Below are 16,519 nucleotides of genomic sequence, written 5' to 3'. Positions count from 1 at the left end.
TTCCTTAACAAAAATTTATATTGTCTATATACAAAGCTGAGATTCAATTCCCTTACATAAATCTATATTGTCTACATAAAGAGCTGAGATTCAATTCATTAACAAAAAAATTATATTGTTTATATAAAGATCTGAGATTCAATTCCTTAACAAAAACAAAAATTTATATTGTCTATATAAAGAGCTGAGATTCAATTCCTTAACAAAAACAAAAATTTATATTGTCTATATAAAGAGCTGAGATTCAGTTCCTCATCAAGCAAATTTTTCTATTGTCTATATACCTATAGATGTAAGATTCAATTCCTCGAAAAATATTTATATTGTCTATAAAACAAACAAAAAAATTCAAAAACAAGCATCTATATCAAACAATATTATTATATTAAACTGAGATTCGTGTCCTCCAAAAAGCATGTACATGGTCTTTAGAGACGAGATTTATTCATCTGCTGCAGACATACATAGTCTGGTTTCCGTCGCACTATAAAATTTACTACTATTGAACGGAGAGAAAAGGGCTGGTAATCCAGACTAAGACATACATTGAATTATATATAAACATAACCGGTAGTCTATAATTAGACTTGTTGTTTATAAATAGAACTGGTTGTCTATATTTAGACATGTCGTCTATAAATAGAACAGTATCGAGCAAGCAAGCAAGCAAGCAAGCTGTACAAAAGGAGACATAACATATGATAAATAAAATTCAGTAAAATTGGAATGTAAAATGATTTTAAATGTAAACAAATTTATTAATTTAAACATGTATATCAATTTTTGTTTAAAAAGAAAAGTAATTTAAGAATTGAAATAGTATAAAACGTATGTACATGTATTCATACGCAATCAAAAATCATTAAATAATTGGTAACAGAGATCCCTAAATGAGTAAACGTTCTTCTATTTATATAAATTCAAAAGAAACAAAAGACACACTTATTATCACATTTGTAAATATGCATCATTAAGAATAAATAAAAAAAATATTGTAATAATAAAATGTGAGAGGTGCATTTGAAACGATATGTAAATGTTAATATAGTTCAAAATGTGCAAAAAAACCAAAGACCAATATTCATGTATATACACACACCGGAATGTATTATGTTTATACAAGTTATGTACAAAAGGGGTTGAAGCATATCCAATGGTAGGATTCTACGCAAAATGCTCCAAATTTAAAGTTTTACTGTCTATTTTAGCCCTGAAAACGGGATAAATTCTTTTTCCTAAGTGCTTTCACTCGGGGTCCCAAACAAACTTTATCACGTTTTCAGGCTTAAACTAGACAGTAAAACTGTAAAACAAAATACTAAATCATAGTATCGGCACTAATTGCAAAAAGACAACAGAAATAAATAAAGGATGTTTCAGATAATTAGCCAGTTACCTTTTAAAAACTTTATCAAGACACCAAAAATAGTTCTTGAGAAACAAAAAAACAACAAACATTTCTGGGACATAATGGACCTTTAAGAAATTTTAGATTTTAGCAAGAGTACAAGCCGCTGATATTAAAATAATTATTTCATTATAAATTGATTATTATACAGTTTTCACAACCTATGATATTGTATATAAAATAAACCATGCATAAAAATTAAAACTGATGTATATCACACATTGAGACGACAAAAATACCGAGACATATTTTGTAAATAAATGTAAGTTAAACATTATTTTAAAACTTTAAAACAAAGTAAATCAAAACTTAACAAACGGTTAACGGAATGGTGCTAACAATTGTTTGGCTCTAGTCGATGCACTGCGCATGTCCAGTGTTGATGATCGCCAAAACCTTGGAACCAGAGATCGCGTTAATGGTGATGGCTCGCCTATTTCGTGACGTGTTAAAATATTCACTCCTCAACTTAAATAGCTAATGCATAAATGTAATTCAAGTGATTTTTTTGTCTTCAATTATTGCTTCACTTATACAGCCTAATAAAGTGGAATGATGTTAAAAAACGGAAATAAAATCAGTGTCATCAGACGCTTACGTTATTCATCTTTCATGTCAATGTTTAAACGGAATGACCGGAAGCTTGCTTTTTCGCTGCGTCTTTATATTTTGGTATAAGGGCGTCAAACATGACCTTGCAAAGATCATCTACGTCATAATGATGTGTCCAGTTCCAGTCTGCACGTGCCCTCGAATCGTCAAACTTCATTGGCCATGTGTCGGCTGCAATGAAGGAAGTTGATGCAAGAATAAAAATAAAATCGTTGTTTCAATATTTCCAAATATTTATCACTGAAGAGTATAACATTTGCTTTTATTTTTTATATGGGTTAAACAGAAATATTATCAGAAAAAAATACCCTGCCATTTGGATTAATGATAATGTGCATTATGAATTTTTTATTTTGTAGAGTTTATCATAATATAAGAAAGCACAGGAAACTCCTCTCCACAATGTTTAACATTGAACCAAAAGGGGTGGACGAAATCATGGATCATAATACATGTAAACATAATGTTTCGGAAAACAACATAAGTTGTTAGGTCTTTTTTTCAAGTGTATGGTTCGAGACATGCAGTGATGTGAGTTATAAATAACCTCCGACTTTTTTTATTTATACCAATCCCTTCTGAAAAATATATTATTATTTTTGTGCTTTGAATAAAAATGAAAAGTTCACTCGCATTCATAAATACAATAAGTGAAAATTGATCTGACAGTTACATTTAAGGAGAAATTACAAGCAATTGTTTTTATCGATATGATCTTAAAAATCAACCAACGCATCTTTGAGATTTTAATCTCAATGGAATTTTAAAAAAAAGCTGTCATATTTAAAGAAACATTCAACAAAAATAAAACAATTACAAAGAAACACAAGAAAAAAAGGAAGTTTGAATGTATTTTCTTACACAAAATAACTTACCAATGGCCTGTCGACTGTCCGGTTTGTAGGTTATCTCAAAGTCCGGTACATATGCCTTCACGGCCTCGGCAAGAATTCTTGGTGTGAAACTCATAGCTTGTATATTGTATGTTCTCATTTTTAACTTATCCTCTGGCAACTGTAAAAGACACGTGTACACGAATATTTCTCGTGATATGCAAATTAATATGAACATTTAAATGAGCCGCGTCACGACAAAACCAACATAGTGGGTTTGCGACCAGCATGGATCCAGACCAGCCTGCGCATCCGCGCAGTCTGATTTGGACCCATGCTGTTCGCTATCAGTTTCTGTACTTTTAATAGGGATGGTAAGCGAACAGCATGGATCCTGATCAGACTGCGCAGATGCGCAGGCTGGTCTGGATCCATGCTGGTCGCAAACGCACTGTGTTGGTTACGTCATGACGCGGCTCATATGAACATTTAAACATGTTAATGAAATTGGTGTCTTTTTTTCAAACCGATACTGAAACGGTAGAATGACAACATTCCATCTAAACTGTTTACGGAAGACTTCAAGTTTAGGTTCGAACACTACAAAGGCATCTGGAAAGACACGTCGATTATCCGTTTTATTCCTAACACTCATGACAGAATCCAAAGTTCATGGTGTGATCCGAACACACAACTTGGAGGGCAAGTGGTTAGGACTCAACAAATCTAACTACATGGTCATAATATTCAGGTGCATACTATAAATCAAAGCCGTCTATATCAAGAAACGACATTAGTTATTCATTTTATTGCAATACATAATTTGTGAACATAACGACAGGGGTTCACTGGAGTTGCATTTAGTACCAAGAGGTTCCTTCTACTGGGACAACAAGATCTATGTCAATTGTTTGTTATATGTGAGTAAAAGAAAATATATTCATGTTCATTTAGTCGAAAAATCTTCTGTATTGCAAGTTAAACAGTTTAGCACATAAAAGCAATGATACAGTAGCATGTTAACAAACCTTGCAAACTAAATTCGATGGCTTTATACTGATGCATCCTCCCTTTATGAATTCTTGATTAGATATAAGCTTACCTCCTTAAAATCTTGGATAGATCTTAGATACCTAAATAAACTCTAGCGTAAAACTAAGCTTACCTACATAAATTCTAGGATATATCTAAGCTCACCTCCATAAATTCTAGGATATATCTAAGCTCACCTCTATAAATTCTAGGATATATCTAAGCTCACCTCCATAAATTCTAGGATATATCTAAGCTTACCTCTATAAATTCTAGGATATATCTTAGCTCACCTCCATAAATCTTAAGATAGATCTAAGCTCACCTCCATGAGTTATAGAACAGATCACAGGAACTTAAAACTCTATCAATAATAATGATTATATCCAAAATATACCCCCTATACAGTATGAATAGTTTATTTATACTGTATAGGGGGTATATTTTGGATATTATCATTAATATTGATAAAATTTCAAGTTCCTGTGGAACAGATCTTAACCCTCCTTCATGAATTCTAGGAAAGGTTTAAGCTTACCTTCATGAATTCTAGGTTAGATCTAAACACATCTTTCTGAGTTCTTAGATTTATCTAAGCTTACCTCAATGAATACTAGAATATATCTAAGCTTAAATCCATCAGTTATAGAATAGATCATAACTCTCCTTCATGAATTCTAGGAAAGATTTAAGCTTACCTCCATGAATTCTAGGATAGATCTGAGACAATCGTCTATATACATCATAGGTAACATGGTATCTGGTTCCAGGTAACATTGATAGTGTCCCTTCTTTAACGCCTCGTGGAAAATGGCTACTGCATAATCTGTGAAACAAATAAATGTCTTCTCTAACAATCCAAACAGAAATTACTTCATTAAGGAACTAGCAGGAACCAGAAATTGACACGCAGGCATAATAAACATCAGAATATTTACATTAACGGACATTAGTATTTACTAGTGCCTTTCCATGCATAAGTTAGCATCAATTAGACATTGGCATTAACAGAACATTGACATCAACTAGACATAAACATGAACAGAACATTGACATCAACCTGAAACATAAGCATTTAACCAACCCATTGGCCTCAAACCAACATAAAACAAGCAAACGTAAATAAACAACAACCGGTTTTAATGTGTCATAAACACTAGAATTTTCCAGTTCCCTGAAAGTAGACAAGTAATTAGAACAAGGAAACTACTTTGCCAACCCCAAGTCCCCGAATGCCACATCTTTTGTCTGAATGTTTTATATTTAGTCACCATGACATTTGATTGTATTACTATTCGTCTGTAGGCGAATTTTGTTTAAGATTTACCTGTTGTTCCTCCTCCTGGGTTGGTATCCGAAGATATAATGCCTGGAAACCTCAGACTACGGAAATCCATTCCAAACCGCTGATTATAGTACTGAAAAAGGGAAGTAACTGTGTCAGCCATATTCGTTGTATTGAAACAGGGGGAGTAATTCTATTATGCAGCTTAACCTTTTTGTAAGAAATAGTAAATAAAGCACCGATATCTTTTGATACAAGGAGTAAATATCAGGTAATTTTATACGAGGAATAATCTAACTGGATATGCTACACAATTAAAGTCGTTGGTAACAAGCGAAAAACGGCTGGTATCAAAAAAGAAAAAAAAAAAGAAAAGAATTTCACTTTAAAATACCGTTACATTCAGATAAATTTGACAACCACTGACAAGTAAAAGGGTCTTTGTCCCGAAATCAAGAGCCTGTTTATTTTACGTTCTGTATGATATGTAAGCCAAACATATACATGTACATGCTTTCTCTGAAAATGGTCTTCAGTCAAAACAACTGTAGAACACAAATAACTTACCTCTCCCAGAAGCTCTGCATGTACCTTGGCTACCCCGTAGATAGTCCTGGGTCTCTGTATGGTGAGGTCAGGAGTGGGGTTTCTTGGGGAGTCAGGACCAAAAGCACCTAAATAAATAGATAAAATAATTCTATAACACCCTCTGAATTCTATTAAGTATAAAAGTTGTACTAATGTACAAGTAGAATAAATTCCTACATAATCGAACTAAAATAAGAAAGGTGGAGGGGGGAAGGTAATAATAGAGATAATTTTGAAACGGTTTGATACTATAAATAGATCTTTTTGTTAACAAGAAACAGCGAAACAACTAATTGTATATCTTTTGAGACAAATTCTCCTTTAACATCCGATTTATAAGATTATACAAAGGGTAACGAATTACACATTGAACATTTTAAATGCAAGTCGAGTTCACTAAGGCAAAAATGTACTACTATTGTATAACCGCTAGAGGATGACATTTTTTATGTAGTTCATCGCCATTCACCGTATTATTGAGCTAAAAATACACGCTTTAAACTTTAAGTACTAAAGTTGAATGATGAACAATTTAACGAGGCTATAATTTTATGCGTAACTGTCACATATTGTTTCTGTTTTGAAATTTGAAGAGTGTTTAAAAGAAAACTTTTATATTTAAGTATACAATTTTAGCATTGTAAAGTATTCCCTTGTTAATAAAATACCTTAAAAATATTAAACTTTAAATATTTGAAATATCTTCCCATAATGCCGTTCACTATAATATTTAAAAATTTTAAATAGGTCTTAAAAAACAACAAAACTAACAACAAAACTAAAAATAAATAAATAAATAAATAAATAAATAAAAAATAAATAAATAAATAAATAAATAAATAAATAAATAAATAAATAAATAAATAAATAAATTAAATAAATAAATAAATAACTATTTTATTAATTAAGAAAATGAAATAAATAAATAAATAAAGAAAACCCCAAAACAAAATAAACAACAAAAACAGAACAAAAATCAATGCAACAATTTATATTAGTACTTTACTTACATTTAATTTTGTACTTAAAGTATCTTTACTAACCTATAGTACTTGGAACAAACAGTTTCAAGTTGTACTGGTTTGAGATCTCGAGTATATTGTGTAGTCCCTCAATGTTGACCCTCATGGCAAGCGGCACATTTTGTTCTCCTATGGCACTGAGAAGGGCACTAAAGTGTACGATCCAGTCTACCCTGTAGTTAACCACAATCTCCTGTAGGTTCTTAAAGTCGAGAATATCTGCATAGACATATGGTCCTTAAAATAGAAAAAAATGACGTCATATATTTTCAATACGATTGTTGTTTTTTTTGCATAGTATAAATCGTATTAAAGTAATGCCAATGTTGTATCTTTAAAACATAGACAATTTTCTTAATCTAGCAGGTATTGTATTGTTCTTCGTTTTCTTTCAAATTTTCTTGACAAACTATGCATATGATAACATCATTCCTAAAAACAATCGTCTCTGGACATTTCATCACAAATATCTAAGCACATAGATCTGGAGAGCTTTCTCACATGAAAGAACGTAATGGCTCTGACGGGATTCGAACCCTTGGCAAATGATTTGGTATCGGTCCTAGCGGACTTCTCAAACTGAAAGTATTGCGTCCGTCTCTACAAAATATTACACTTACAGGTGGTTTAAACGTTTCTGAACAATGATAAAATTACATCACAGTTATATATTTATACGTGAAATTTGATGGTAAATATTACATGCCATGCTTTTGATACGTTTGAATCTGATATACATTGACGTATGTATTTTAATAATTAAATAAAGATGGGTACTTGAAAAGTTTATATTTTTTATCATCAATAACCGTGTGTAAGTATGTCACTGTCTCCAGTTTAAGTTTTGCAGCAAATTTCGAACAAACATTAAGTTCCTTACCTGTTTCAAGAATTTTGTTTGGTGCTTTGATAATATCTGACATAAGTACGTTATATCGCCCATATCGTGCTCTGAAAAAATGAGAATGGCATATAAGGAATCTTGGATATTTTCTTTTTTGTACTACGTTCGCATATGTTTAGAACATCTTAACTACTGCGCCCACGCGGTAGTATCACTTGCGAAAGTACTATCACGCGCACTGTACGCGTGATAGTTCATGTCATAGTTAACAAATGAACACGCGATATTTAAGACATGCACGCGTGTTAGCTTCTACGTGCGATCGAAATAAGCTTACACGTGCACACATATAAATAAATATTTCAGATGTCCCGTTTATGTCAGCGTATACGATGATATAAAAAAGACAATAAAAATGTATGGTCGGATTTTATTTAGCGATAAAATCACTGTCTGGGATATATTTTTTCTTAAATAAACTGCATTATTTTTAATTGCTATCATATTTTTTTTAAAGATAATTGCCTAGATTGTAAATAAAATGATTTGTGCTGGTAGTCGCATTATTGATCCGCATTTCTTTATGACATTTATAAGACCATATTTTAAATCGAAGGTCAAGCAAAAACAATTACCGTCTGCTCAAAAACATGTATGTTAACATGTTATCATGAATATAATACATAAACAGTAAACGCGAACTAAGATCTAAAAGTTTGCCTTTGTACACTTTTAAATCGCATAATCTTAAATATGTTACATTGAAATTTGCCTTAATTGAAAGAGAACATACCTCAATATCTTTGCCAGGCCTTGACCCAACTGTCCCAAGCTTCCTGAAATAATGAAACATTCCGACTTAAATGTGTTCACATATTTTAAAGTTGATTTTAACTTGTAGAAAAATAGTCTTGAGTGTAAAATAATAACACTTTTCTGGTTTCAGTTGTATTTGGTTGAAAACCATATACGTGTGAGAGTTGGTTGAGGCTAAGGTGTCTGCTAAGGGCACGGTTGGCCACATGGGTCACAAAAACGGCAAAAGTGGACATTCCGATTTCATTCAAATAATTATACGTATAAGGGTTTTACAGAAGATTGGTTTAAGCAGGGACAGATATCAATAAAAGAACTTGGTTCATCTTTCGGTATTGGTAACGTTATGGCTTTCAAAAAGAGTTTGTTTACCTGTGATTAACACGGTTGGGTGATCCAGATTCTTCTGTTTATTCAGGAAATCCTCGTGAAATTCCCGCTTTAGTATACATGCTGGCGCTAAATGCTGCTGACACGCCCTTCCCTGAAAAGTTCGTCTGCTAACGAAGTGAAGGACTGTCCGCAATGACATCTGCTGTAATAGAGAGAAAAGTACAGTAAAACTTCGTTCGCTCGAACTCGGAAGGACCTGTGCAAATTTGTTCGAGAGATCGGTAGTTCGAGCCAACCGAAGTTGAAATATTTTCATGTATTATACGATCATAGTTTACGTAGAACATTGGCCTGGGGGGTTTTCAGCTCACACCAGGCGATTGATAAATACGTTGTACAAATACCCATTGTACAAATTGAAATTATGAAATTTACAACATACATCTATATTAACTCAACGTTATGATTTTTTTTATACAAAAGATGCAAAAAATTAAAAGAAATGATTCATCCACTAACGTTGCACATAATGAAAAAAATATAATAAAAGCAATTTGAAAACAAATAGTTTGTTGAGGTTACGAACTTGCAACTTCGCAATTGCTAGGCTGTCATACTTATCAGGAGGCAATCAGGGTGTTAGCATAAAATAAAGTATCGAGAACTTTCCTATCATTAAAAATCAATTAGTAAATCGTAATAAATTACGGAAACTAACGAAAAAGCTTCCGAAAATTAATGAGTCTCAGGTCAATATTGCCAAACAATAGTCATTTACTAAAATAAACACAACTAGTGCCATTCTATAAACAGATAATCAACAACGCTTTACATGAACATTTACCGGGTAAACGTCATTATTTTTTACTTGTGCATATTTCTCTTATATCGCAAGGTATTTTCTGTGTATCGTTACGAAAGACAACAAATAAACAACATTGTCATAACAAACAAATCGGTTACAACACCTTTAATTTTGTAACAATTAACAATAATTGCCTTTATCACCGTCACGTGGTGTTAGAACATGTGACACAGACTGTCACTAATTAAGAATGACGACCTGCAACTTGTGTTGTCTTTTTGTGTTCCACCGAAAATGTGAGGCTTTCACCATATTTCTAGCGAAGGGACCAGAGATCAGGTTAGAGAGTTCGAGCGATCGGTGTTCGAGCGATCCGAGGTAGAACAATATATATTTTATATAGGAATTTTGCCGGGACTGGTCGATGACTTCGAGCGAAGGGAGGTATTCGAGGATCCGAGTTCGAGCTAACGATTTTTTTTTCCAAATACAAATCTTTTTATTTTATTTTTTTTTAAATAAAAAAAAACCTTTTAAACCTTTAAAACCTTTAAAACGAAAAGGTTATTGAGCGTCAGGTTGATTGTCATACTCACTTTGTTAAAATATGCTGACAAGTGACCCATATTTGTCTCATGGTAACCTGATTATTGAATTTTAATTATATGAAACAATCTTTTTTTTTTGTTTTCACATTTTCATAAAATATATTCTTTCATCTAACATAACAAAAGCTAAAATATTTTTATTTTCAAACTAGCAATGTGTCCGTAGGACAAGAGGTGCCGACACCCCACTGTCTACTGACATACAGCAGGGCAATATGACAGAGGGACAAACAAAACATTTTTACATGACCCCCACCCCCTACCCCCTAAATCAACATCCAAATTTTCTAATGCTGACATACTCATTTTTGAAAATTGCAAATTTTTAGTAAGTCAAAGGCAATAACTCTGATAAAACTGAATTCGTCCACATGTAAAACCTCAGATGCACAACTTCAAATGCTAGTAGTTTCATGACTCTAGATCAAATACTTTTCGAGCTACGAACAACGCAAGCTAAAAATTGCAAGTTTTTAATTAGTCAAGGGCAATAACTTCTGTGCTGACCAACACTTATGTAAAGTTTCATGACTCTGGGTCAAATACTTTTTGAGCTATGTACTAAATAAAGGGCAATAACTCTACAAATACTGAATATATCCTCAAGCAAACCCCCAGTTGCACAACTACAGATGCTGACCAACTGAACCGACTCTAGGCCAAATATGTTTTGAGCTACGCGCGACACTATTTGCAAATTGCCAAGGGCATTAACTCTGACGAAACTAAATATGGCTATACGCGAAAACCCAAGTTCACAAATTTGCATGCTGATAAACATTCCTGTAAATATTGTTGTCTCTAGCTTCAGCACTTTAAGTGTCACAAGCAACACCACAGGAGAACGCACGGACAGACGGACGAACAAGGGCAAATCTAAATGCCACCCCCCATACTAGTGGCATCAAAACTGTGGAACAATCGCATCTTCTCGACCCTTTCCGTCAAACTTCGAATGAGGAGTTATTATGAATAATAGCCTAGATGATAGATTCCGTCGCAACTTTTTGCAGGGTCTTTCCGTTAATCTTCGGATGACGATTATTGGTAATGAGAAAGATGTTCAAAAATGTCTATTTTTATCAACAAGAAAACGTTTAATTTCAATGCTAATAAAATCTTTAATATATCATTTATAACCCAATGATATATATATATATGTTCAGGGGAGACAACATAGCAAATGTTTATGGCTGACTTGGCGAAATAGACACGTGACATCCATATAAAAATTGTATCGGTCGGGACTTCATTTTGGATCGAGATTTTATACCGTTTCATGTTATACAACTAACGTGTGATGATTCGGCTTACTTCTTTCTTTTTTTTCTAAATAATCACTTTGTTGTGAAAATGACTTAACAAGAGCCGGTTTGAACCGGGTGATGCTCCCCGACTAGGATTTGGACACAGAAAAGTATATCTTTTGTAGTTTCAGAGTTATGTCCCAGACAAAGTTCAAAGTGTGATTATTCCAAACTAAGGCAATGTAGAGTTACTTTTCTTTGCACTGCACTTCTACTCAATTAGATCTATCTACCGACTTGCGCGCGACACATCGTCTCAATATGGTTGATCATTTCTGTGAAAAAGTTGTAAAATCCGACTTCAAATAACCAAGTTTTGGGGCCGGACACTATTTTGCTTCAAGGTCATGCTTTGACCTTGACCTTCAAGGTAGTGACCCAAAATGTTGCGCAAGACACGTCATTTCAATATGGTGATCATTTCTGTGAAATAGTTGTAAAAATCCGATTTCAAATAACGAAGTTATGGACCGGACACGATTTTGCTTAAAGGTCATGCTATGACATTGACCTTCAAGGTAGCGACCAAATTTTGCGCACAAACACGTCGTCTCAATATGGTGATCATTTCTGTGAAATAGTTGTAAAATCCGACTTCAAATAACCAAGTTATGGGCCGGACACGAACTTTGGTTCAAGGGTCATGTTGTGACCTTGACTTTCCAAGGTAGCGACCCAAATTTGTGCGCGGCACGTCGTGGTTATATGGTGATCATTTCTGTGAAATAGATGTAAAATCCGACTTCAAATAACCAAGTAATGGGCCGGACACGAATTCGGGACGTACGTATGTACGTTCTGACGGACGGACGGTCTGACGGACGGACAACCCGACGACTATATGCTCTTCCGAAATTTTTCGGGTATCATAATAAACGGTTTTGACTTAAATCGATCTAAATATCAATTCGTAATTCGTTTTGAGCAGGTCTCTATATAATCTTAGTAACATACTTTTCATTTCTGGTGTACCAGTGTCCCAGTTGATTTTTTTTCTTGAAGTTTTATGATTTTGGATCTCCGTTGAACTTCTTTAGCTTTAAATAGACAGTTAACAAGTAATACTGTGCTACACCCCCACAAGATAAAAAGAATAGCTAGTGTTGAGGCTTTATTTAGTTTTTGATATTTTTTCTCAAATTAAAGAAGTCATTTATATCATAAAGTGGAATCCCTAGTCACCTGTTTGGAGCTTACTTTTTTTTCAAAGTGTTATGTTTCTCTAGTGTTAATAACATGCAGTTAAAAAATTTTTTTTACCTATGCTATGATCAGCCCTGCTTTAAATATTATTATACAACAAAGATCAAAATGACATTCATTTGCATGTACTACTGTACATCATACATAAACGCCGTGTCTGCATAAAAAGGCAGTAAATTTCCGAAACATGTCGGCTAAAAAAGGGAATATCGAGATATTTTCGGTGCTTTCCTTGACATTTCCGTCTAAGGTCATAAAACAGCAAAAATATCGTCTGCTACATTTGTCTTAATAAATTCCACATACATTTGTTCACCCTGAACTTTCTGTACAAAATCAATTTTGTACCAGCTGCACTCAATAATCTTACGCCGATTCTTCGATTTTCCAATTTCTGTGTAAATGATGCTTACATTGTCTTTCGTACTTCTGTAGAAAAGCGATATTCACAAAACGCATATACGCGATATAATGCATTAAGGTATCGGAAGATCGATGATCACCTAATCATGCGCTAAAAGGAATATTGGCAAGTGCAAATTAAGCTATATTTAGGACTCTTAAATTCATGTAGGTATAAAACAAGACAAAATACTACTCTGTACATGTATATGTAAATGAAACAACGAATCGATATGTTTTTTTACGCCGATTTTAAACATATTTTTTACTATATAATCACAACGGGCGATCCATCAGGAGGAAAACATGTTCTTGCAGTCAAATAAAAAAAAGAAAAAGATCTATTATAAACGACAACATATTTGCAAGGTGTAACACACTTATCTAATTAATGTCATCACGGACATACGCACGAACAGTGCCATTACACCATAGGTAGGATAAGAGTAATAAATAATACTCGCTAGCCATTTAAATCTATAAAATGTGTCATGCTAGCATCTTATTCCATGAATTATTTCAAGTTCCTGTTTCGCACCATACAAAATGTGGCATAAAAGGTTATGTGTCACAAAAGAATGTTTTAAAGTATATTTAAAGTTTAAAGATCTATATGAAATAAAAACCTACATATTTAGTGTATAGTAACTAGTTAGTAATATACACGCCAAGCACATGTCTTATTCCTATATTGACATTTATATTAATCGTAAATACTGCATGATCATCGGAGTGAAACAGATCTGATTTAGCCATATTGACTTTTAAATCTGCCTTAAATTGTACAAATTATACATGACATGTATATTAGAGTCATGAAATATCAATAAGAACATAATAAAATATATAATTCAAATTTTCCTTACTTTGATTGTGATTATTTAATTAAATATCCAAGTAAGTAATAAAAATACGACCGTCGTATCAACAAAAATGTTTAACATCCACGTGTGAGCCAAGCCCCCGTTATTGACCAATCAGAATCTACGTTACTGGAGGTGTGTCGCCAATATATCGACTAAAGCACAAACAAGCATATGCGAGCGTTTTTGTAACTTCTTTAGTATTGTCCTGGCACTCTTGCATTTGACCCTGTAGTCGGTATATTCCGTAAACGTTACGATCTACTTGTAAATCGATATGATTGTTAAAATGTTTTAAATTAAAAAACACGTCAGCGAACTTAGCGCAGTTTGGTAAAGGGAGTTAGCTTAAAGAATGTAGACGTGAACTGGCAGGTTCGAACACAATTACACAGATTTATTTTTTTTTATTTTAATTTTAAAATTGCCATTCTCTTAAACTTATTGCAAACCATTTTTTTGTGTACTATCTATGTAGTATTTTAATATATGCCTTTATTGCGTGTATGCGCTAAAGCATACATGTATACGATTGCATAATGTCACAAAAAGAACAGTTGAAAGAAAGATACGGTAATGAAATAAAAAAATATAATTGTACATAAAACACCACTTAAAGGGTATTCTAAAACCAGGTGTTCTGAGTAAAACGATTTCAAATTAATTCTTGCAAGTAAATAAAAAATATATATAACGTGGTGTTGGTAAGGAATCGAACCAGAGACCATCAGATCGGTAGTCCGACATCTATACCAATACACCGCACATCAATGACAAGTGAGGTTAGCAAATATATCCATATATTCGATATATACTACGTTCAGTGTTTATTCATATAACCTTTACGAAAGTTAATGAAGTGCCAGGCCAATATTGTTGGACAATATTAAAAATACCTAAATGAAATACATGAACATGGGTCGTAACGGGGGCAACGTAAGTTATGCATTATTTAATTAAAAGTGTGCTACAATGAATTAAAAAAAAAAAATTATGTATGTTAAAATAGCTCTGTAAAATATCGATTTAAATTATGTTAAAAGAGCATAGCATACCATAATGTTCTTTAACTATCCAGATAAATGGCATAAATCAGTGCAAATTCGAAACTAGACGCTATGGAATGCCGGAAGGGACATGCCAATTTGCTTATTTGCCAATTGCTGAATTGCTTATTTGCTAAGAGTGCGAGAGACACACATTTAATGTTTGAGTCACACTCTCGTGCCAATATCAAATTTTCAAAATCTTTGAAAAATATCTATTCTGTCGAAAAAATAATCAAAACTGAACCAAAAAACAGACTTATATTATGGTTTTCAAAAGTTTTGAAGTCTGCAAAGGTTTTTATAAAGAACAAGGGTTAGTAAACATATTTTTTAAGATGTTTCCTCATTCGAATCTTTGCATTGTGCAGTAACCACATACATTACGTTAAAAAGCCCACCAACCCATTTTTTTTTGGAAAAAATGTTTTTTTAAGATTATTTTGAAAGAAAAAGATTTGTTCATAGTAAACTGTCAGGATTTGTTAAAGGTACATCACGATTCAGAAACTTATATATATATTATATAAGTAAGCAAATTGGCATGTCCCTACCGGCATTCCATATTATAGACGCTATCAATGATAAAGATATGCCAATTTGACAATTTGCACGTGAGACGAAAAAATGAAGAATTCCCCCCTCCCAAAAAAATTAAATGTTTATTTATCTAATGAAATGTGTTGTTAATTATTTCGATCAGATTTCTGTGTGCCATAGTTGCTATCAGGGGATAAGAGGGTGAATAGGTTTTTGGTAATGTGTTGAAACAGTTTCAGTTTTTATTAAACCAAGGCATATAATATGCAACTGGTTATAACAACAAACAAACAGAAAAATAACAGTCAAAAATCACTAATATCACAATATAAGAATACAATTATGACTAGCTAAATAAACAAAAAAGGAGATCATATTGTTCATGTGTATCACAAACTAAAACAAGCTCATCAAAATCATATCCTAACTGTCGCTCCACTACCCTTCGCGTAGCGAAAAGTAACGCATCGAAAACGATGATCTGATTTTAATGAGATTGAAACTAAAATAACTTAAAAAATTAAAACTGCTTAAACCACAGAGTCGTATATGTGTGTTTATGTTAAAAATTATGAGTCGTCTAACTAACCTGAAGCAGTATTATAATTGATTATAGAATATAATTTATTTCTATACTTCACAATATTAAACAATATCAATATAACGATATCAATGCGCACGCTCATGAGATCTGTTTGGTGAAAATTTTGCCAATTTTCACATTTTCCTCCTCTTTATTAAGGCCAAATAACCCCCATCTAACCAAAAGTAAATGATGTCCTGTAAGCTTTTAGCATTTTTTTATTTAATAATTTATATTTTGAAATGGAAATTTACGGAGATGGTTGAAACGGAAATTTACGGAGATGGTCGAAATCAAACGAGCAAAACTGACTGATGCAATTTTACGTTAGTGAGGCATTTTACGAATCATTAAACAATAATGAAATAAATCTTACATGATGTTTTTTT

The 16,519-nt window shown here is 32.9% G+C and overlaps 1 protein-coding gene across 3 annotated transcripts; it reads right to left on the bottom strand.

Moving 5' to 3' along the window:
- Positions 1 to 1,700: 1,700 nt before the first annotated feature.
- LOC132722227 (L-threonine 3-dehydrogenase, mitochondrial-like) lies at positions 1,701 to 14,123 on the bottom strand. Of its 3 annotated transcripts, none has more exons than XM_060706681.1 (10): positions 13,965 to 14,123; positions 8,813 to 8,975; positions 8,418 to 8,460; positions 7,661 to 7,731; positions 6,802 to 7,017; positions 5,738 to 5,844; positions 5,213 to 5,303; positions 4,584 to 4,711; positions 2,896 to 3,034; positions 1,701 to 2,191 (listed from the first exon to the last, which is right to left on the bottom strand). In XM_060706681.1, exons 2-10 carry the CDS (start codon positions 8,970 to 8,972, stop codon positions 2,031 to 2,033), a joined length of 1,116 nt encoding a protein of 371 aa, XP_060562664.1. In that variant the 5' UTR covers positions 8,973 to 8,975; positions 13,965 to 14,123; the 3' UTR covers positions 1,701 to 2,030. The 3 variants fall into 3 exon arrangements, with proteins under 3 accessions (XP_060562664.1, XP_060562673.1, XP_060562681.1); XM_060706690.1 differs by having other exon boundaries at positions 8,813 to 8,977; positions 13,962 to 14,119; XM_060706698.1 differs by having other exon boundaries at positions 8,813 to 8,972; positions 13,965 to 14,119.
- Positions 14,124 to 16,519: the final 2,396 nt, after the last annotated feature.

This window comes from Ruditapes philippinarum, unplaced genomic scaffold (genome assembly GCF_026571515.1).
Source record: "Ruditapes philippinarum isolate M1 unplaced genomic scaffold, ASM2657151v2 ctg5117_1_1_1_1, whole genome shotgun sequence".
In the NCBI taxonomy this organism is placed as follows: Eukaryota; Metazoa; Mollusca; class Bivalvia; order Venerida; family Veneridae; genus Ruditapes; species Ruditapes philippinarum.
The sequence above is the reverse complement of the archived record's forward strand: the minus strand, read 5'-3'. Positions and strand labels throughout refer to the sequence as shown.